This window comes from Pyricularia pennisetigena, chromosome 3 (genome assembly GCF_004337985.1).
Source record: "Pyricularia pennisetigena strain Br36 chromosome 3, whole genome shotgun sequence".
NCBI classification, from domain to species: Eukaryota; Fungi; Ascomycota; class Sordariomycetes; order Magnaporthales; family Pyriculariaceae; genus Pyricularia; species Pyricularia pennisetigena.
Window position 1 is genome coordinate 7,834,766 of NC_043742.1, and position 7,212 is coordinate 7,841,977.

Genomic DNA, 7,212 nt, shown 5'->3' on the forward strand with positions numbered 1-7,212 from the left:
TCTAATTTGAAAGTCCGTTCTATATTAATATATTTTATATGTAAAAATTATCACTGCTTAAAATGATAAATCAAATATAATAATATATATTAAAGATTGAAAAGTATATTTAATATTTAAATATTTATATAATTGCAAGAAATATACCAACGGCTCCTGCGTTAAAAAAATATAAGAAGTTCATTCATTACAACGCAGGTTACCTTATATCTTTACGATTTTTATTTATTTATTTATTCGAGTATTTAATTGTATACAGTGGCTATACTCATGGTATTACGTATGCGGTGTATACACAGTGCGAAGGCAGTACAAATACCCGACATAAGCGGGGAAAATCGACAAGTTGTCCTCAGACTAGGAGATTTTGTTTTACTCCCTTTCTTTACCTTCCCATATCGAAATCTTGCACGCCGAAAAGCGTTCCGGTACCGCAGATGAGTTTCCGAAAAAAGATTTTATATGGATTTTTGAAAAAAAAACACGTTTGTTATTATTGAAACCATCTTTGGTTTCGCACGCAGTGGAATAGGGTGGCTGGTTCGTAGTCGCAGGGTGGGTATTATACCCGGTACAGGGTAATTAATCCCGTTCGCTAAACTCCAAATCCCAATTCCTATAAATATAAAATCAACGGATAATCCGATAACGCCGACAGCCCCATTTCGGGACTATAATTTGTGTATTATATAGAGATGAAAGTGGACCTATTATATGCAAGTTAATGCATATAATTAACTAATATATACTAAATTGCCTTTAGTAAATAATTGGACAAGTATAATAGATTATAATGCTGAACTTCTCTCAGGAAAGATGATTCCTACTAATTTAGCTTCACCCCACTGGTTTCCACAGTGGCATTCCAGCCGGAAATTGTGGAAATCAATTTTGAAAAATTTTCAAACTTTGAAATATAAGCCCTGCGGATTTTTAAACAAATAAGCTGTCAAAAAATAGAATACTCGATAAAAATAGATCCTACCAATACCAAAGTATTTATACCCGCTCCTTTCACCTGCGCTTCCAATTGGTTTTACTGGGTAAACCTTTATAAACAATTGCCTTTTTCTACACTATCTTCACTTATTTGTTATACACTATCTTCTATTTAAATCGCTTTTGCAGTTTTGCATTTTACCAGCAATTTTATAAAATCCGGTTAGCACCCTAAACCCTTCTCGCCAGCATAATAAGCGGAATACCTAACGCAGTGATATAATACAAACATTGATTCTCGCTGTTACTATGCATTTCTTTCATTCGTTTGCGGTTTTGGCCTTGGTGGCTTTTGAGACAAACAAAGTCGTGGCCTCACAAGGATACGAGAGCTCTCCATCGTCACCTGAAGAATCAGAAATTGATTACACAAAATTGTGTTGCGCGTTCAACGTTAATGCTGGAAAGGGCGGGCAGTGGATATGGGCATTTCAAACGGGTGTACCACAATGGTTCAATTATGAGGGGAAAAAATATGAAGTTATGGCTTTCGACAGGTGTAATTTGATTTGGGGTAAGAAAGAGCCAAAGGGATGTACATTTGACTTTTTATACCGTGGAACGGTAAAAGATGACGGCACTTGCGAGAAACAGGGGGAGTAAGGGGGTTCCAGGACAAAAATCATTTATTACCGGTCATATTTTCGTCCGTTTAACCTTTTCGTATAGGAACGGACGCGGGGTCCCTAGTAATATGAAAATACACAAGGCTCCAGATCCTTATTACAAAGGAGTAGGCATGCAGTTAACGCCTATATATGCTGGGCCGGTTGGTACCAAGGCATTCCAACCCCCCCATGGGATAGTCTCAATGCTCAGACTAGAATCCCCTGCTTCGCAGTGGGGACCGAACGCTCTATATACCATTTAGCTACAGTGGGTGACCCACAAGTGTACATGCACCTGAAGTGGACACCTGTTTTGTTAGCAATTTCTAGCATCCTTAACACAACCCACCTACTCCAACGCGACAACGCACCGCAAATAACGCGTTTTTAAAGCCGGAAAAAAGCCGTAATACCGAGAGATTTGGAGTTTAGGCTTACCCAGGCGGTTAAAACCGTAAAATCAGGCATTTCGAAAAATAAAGCGGCCGCGCAGTGGGCCGTGCCAAAAACCACCCTTATGCGTCGTTTTAACGGCGTTTTTAATCGAAAATAAACCCATAAACCGTATTAATTAATTTCTAACGAATAGGAAAAGTTCGTTAACCGTTAAATCGAAGTCGAAAAACTCGCTGGAAGGGCGCCCACGTACCAAATAATTAAAAATTTCGCTTTTTTTTAATACCGCCGAAAAAACGCGTAAACGCTTTCGGTAAACGTTGGTTGGCCGGTTTTTTACGCCGTAATAAGGATATTAAAACCAAATCCGGGATTTTTTGGAGGGTGCGCGAGTTAAAAAAAACCACGGCCGAATCGATCCGGGCGTTTTATTATTAACACCAGCGAATAATTACCGAATTCGAAATTAAACCCAAATATATCGTAAATATGGACGAATACGGTTTCCAATAGGGCGATATAACGGCCGGAAAAACATACGGTTTATTGTTCGTAAAACGCCGGAATTAAATTGAAATTATATATACGTTAAATACTATTTGGGCGTCGATTATTAAGGCGGTAATTGTAAAAAAAAGGATTTACCCCAACCGTAATCCAAACGGGTAATATTTTATAAACGCAATAATTTCCGTTTAATATTAAGGATTGGGCGTACGACTCGACTCCCACGGGTTAGTTTAACTTTAAAATCGCCTTTAAATGGTTAAAACAGGTTCTTTTATTTGAAACAAGATTATATATTAATATATTAAGGCGATTATTGGTATTAGATTATGTTTCAACGTATTAATTAGTTGAATTTTAATTTAAAACGTTTAAAAACAAGGTTTTCTTCGAATATTTATTTATTTATAATTTATATTTTATTTTACCGTTAAATAGTTTTATTTTTACCTTTATTAAAACCTATTACCGGTAATATATAAAACTTTTTACGTCGTGAGATATTATTGCGCCTAAATAACGAAAACGGTTTTTTACCGTTTATTGAAACGCTGTTGCAATCAGTTTATCGGTTCGCAACGTAATTTCCGGTTTCCGCAAACCCAGGATTTGGCGGGTAATACCTTTTTAAATATTAATTCCGGATCGAATAGTAGATTCTAACCTAAGGGTTACCCAGGTAACGATTTTTAACCTTAATTCGAATTAAATTATAATTAACGTTATTTTCGGGACCCTAAAAATCTCCCAAAATATCAAAAAACAGGTTATGCAAATAATAGGCCGGTTGAACGAATGCAGAAGAAATTTGGTTAATTTTGTACAAGAAGTATCCAAAATTATATATTATTAGGTTGTTTAAATCGCGAATTTTACCTCCGAAAACAAATAGCTAAACGAAAAAATTAAGATTTTTAAACCTGCATTTAAAAAACGCGTGCGCCGCGAAGCCCAAAACTCTTTTTATTAGCAGGCCGGTATATAGGAAACGGTTTACGGCCTGGATCAGAAAAGGGCGGTCATGGAGGCCAAAATCCGGCAATAATAGGGAAATTAGGATCAGGACCAGGGACTTACGGTTTTATTTTTGGATTATAATGTAAAAAAACCTTTTACGAATTAATATATATAGGTTTTATTGCGATTTACTGCAGAAAAACGATTAATTGCATATTCGTTGTTTTTATGGCCGTTTTTCGGGAGGGTGTCCACTTCAGGGGCATATCCACTTCTGGGTCACCCACTGTAGTCTTAGGGCTTATCCCTAAAGCCGAGAGCTCCGCAATTAATCCATTTCGTTCGCTTCGCTCCATTTCGTGGCTTAATTGCGGTTTTGCAATATATTTGTGGGTCCATCCAAAAAACGCTTTGGCTCAGGTTTAAGGACAATTTGTCGATTTTCGCCGCTTCTAGCGGTATTTTCGTTAATTCGGCGACCAACATTCCGTTATACAAACATAAATAAAAATTGTAAAAATAAACGGTTTATACGTTGAAAATAGCATTTAGTACGGCTATTAACAACGATTGAATTTTTAATTTTATATGTACAATTGGGCGAATTTGCAAGGCCCTGCCCTTAATCCGCTCATGGCGGTACTGTTTTTTCGATTTTATTTCGATTTTCGAATTTATTTTACATTGTTTTTATTTGTTAATTTCATTTCGAACTTTTTATAGCTGGGGGACGGTATACGTATTAATAACTATATACCAAGTTTTGGTACATGTAGCTCATTATATAAACGGTTAAATAAGCGGATAGATAAGGTATATATAGTTTTATATAAAATTTACAATCGAATCGCTTTTATATTTTTGCCAGTTTTTGCTATAATAGAACCAAAGATTTAGGGATTGGATTACGTATATATACAAACGTCCACGTTAAATACTTTGTAATATCGGCTTTTATAATTTCTTTATCACAAAAATGGTAAAATTGTACTGTTTTTATATATTTTATATTATTTAATGAAATGCAATTGGTAAAAAAAAACGTTAAATAACTTTTATGTATAATAAGATCGTGTTAGTGCTATATTAAAGTTTTTTTTGAAATTTATAAACAATTGGCCGATTTATCAAATTCTTTAATAAAATAGTTATAAAATGAATAATATTAATATGATCTTTATTTTAAGCGATGATCGCATGCACTTTCCACCGCCAAGCTGATTTGAGAGTCCTTTTTATAATAATACACTTTATTTATACTGAATATCATTATTCAAAACAAGAAATTAAACATAATTATATATATTAATAATTACAAATATATTTAATGTTTAAATATAAATATAGATCAAAGAGATATACCAACGGCCTTTGCCTTAAAAAAAAGTAAAAAGTCCATTTATTGCAACGCAGGTTACTTTATACTTTTATGATTTTTATTCATTTATTTATTCGAATATTTAATTGTATATAGTGGTTATACTGTTGGTATTACGTATGCAGTGGATCTACAGTGCGAATACAGTACAAATACCCGCCATAAGCGGGGAAAATCGACAAATTGTCCTCAGACCAAAACGAGCGCGATTTTTTCGGCCAATTGCATTGGCCGAAAAACCATGTGGTTAAAAGGTATATGGAGCGTTCAGTCCCTATCGCGAAGCAGGGGGGTCTAGTTTAAACATTAAAACTACCATCTAACCACATGGCTTTTCGGCCAAATACTAGTTTCAATGCTCAAATTAAACCCCCCTGCTTCGCAGTGGGGACCGAGCGCTCCATATACCTTTTAGCCACATGGTTTTTCGACCAATTTCATTGGCTGAAAAGATCGCGCTCGTTTTAGTCTGAGAACAATTTGTCGCATTTCGCCATTTATGGCAGGTATTTGCACTGTATCTGCAAAAAAATAATAGTGTAAATATTGTATAGAATGAAACATTTCAGTAAAAAAAAATTAAAATCGTAAGAATTTGTGGTAATCTGCGTTGCCATATCAGGGTTTTAATTATTTTTTGTGCGAAAGGATCCTTAGTTTTAACTCTTTCGGTTATACTCATATTAGTATATTAAGCCTAATTTTAACTTTTAATATATTTTGTCTTATTTGATTTACTTTTGTAGATGAAAGTAGTAAATACGGTTGTATTATATAATTGATTAGTATTTATTTTGATTACTTCGACGGCGCATTTTGCATGCAATTATCGTTTAATGAGTTTTTAATTAACACTTTCAATTTAAAAAAATAATTTATTCAGAAATGAAATGATTGGCCTTGCTATTAGTAATAACATAAAGCTTTGTTATATGGCTATTTTGTCATAATAACGGATGTGAAGTCCCTTTCATTCTTTTTTAATATATCTGACTTGATTAAACAGAATTAAAAATATAAAGATAATAAAATTCAACCAGGTTTGTATAAAAAAGTAATGGAACAAAGTACTATTAATTAACTTTCACGTGGGCGTTTGTTTTAACACGTAGTCTAAATCCTATGACTCTGGTTTTATTATCGTCAAAATTGGTGAAAAGATGAAAGCATCTCAATTCTAGATTTTATTTAAAAATGTGTGTGCTTTACCTATCCCCCTACTTAACGGCTTATATAATACGGTCTGTATATAAAACTGTGAATATTATTATTTATATATATACCAGCCCCCACGACCAAAAGCTTTGAAATTGGGTCAAGAAGTAAAAATAATATTGAAAGAAATCGGAAATCGACAAAAAATCGAAAAAACAGTACCGCCATAAACGGATTAAGGGCAGGTAGTATCGCATTCGCCCGATTATTAGTCCCCATGCTCAGACTAGACCCCACTGCCAAGCAGTGGGGACCGAGCGCTCCATATACCTTTCAGCCACATGGCTTTTAAACCAATTGCATTGGCCGAACTCGTTCTAATTTAAGGACAACTTGTCGCATTTCGCCTTTTATAGCGGTACGCCGGCACCATTAACGACAATTTGTCGCATTTCGCCGTTTATAGCGGGTATATACATTGTGTTAAGAACAGCCCTTATAAACGGCCTACGACCGCACGTTAAATGCAATTAGTTGTACTTTTTATGCGCGTAGCTAATTAAACAGCGGTATATTTAACACATTATATTTAAACTACAATAGCAAAAAGAGAAACAGTATAACCATAATACGCAATCGAATATTCAAATAAAATATCAAATAAAAATTAAAAAAACAGGAAATAACCTACGTTGGATTTATTAGAGCTTAAAAATGCCGGTACTGAAAGCCACGTCCTTGTAACTAATTTATTTGGAAGGATATTTGAATATTTAGTAGAATTTGTATTTTGTTATTGAATTTGATTTTTATTTTGAATAATAGTATAAAATACTGCTTTAAAACTTAAATGATAATATTGAAAATATAACAGATTTAGAACTTCAAAGTGCAGGCAATTATCGCTTGAGACAAAGCTTTTGCTAATAATTTTACATTGTTTATTAATTTATTGAAAAACTGAATAATTTACGCAAATTTAGGTAAAATGAGAAGTGTTAACAATATAGGCTGCTAAAAGGGGTTTAGGCACTAGCCTAGGTGCGGCGTGGTGCTAGTTGCGCTATAAAGGCCTGGAATTACAGGGTTTAAATACACTAAATACACTAGAATGGTACACTAATTTTGGGATTAATAACCCAAATTAATTGGTGGGGGGGACTTTGCTTTATTTCCCTTATATATTCTCCGACATCGAAGTGGGGGTCCGCA

General features: G+C 34.4%; 1 protein-coding gene across 1 annotated transcript; it reads left to right on the forward strand.

The window, feature by feature from the left end:
* Positions 1 to 1,396: 1,396 nt before the first annotated feature.
* PpBr36_03887 (uncharacterized protein) lies at positions 1,397 to 1,507 on the forward strand (the record flags this gene model as incomplete). The annotated part of the gene is made up of 1 exon (XM_029891056.1): positions 1,397 to 1,507. One exon carries the CDS (start codon positions 1,397 to 1,399, stop codon positions 1,505 to 1,507), a length of 111 nt encoding a protein of 36 aa, XP_029752826.1.
* Between the last annotated feature and the right edge of the window lie 5,705 nt (positions 1,508 to 7,212).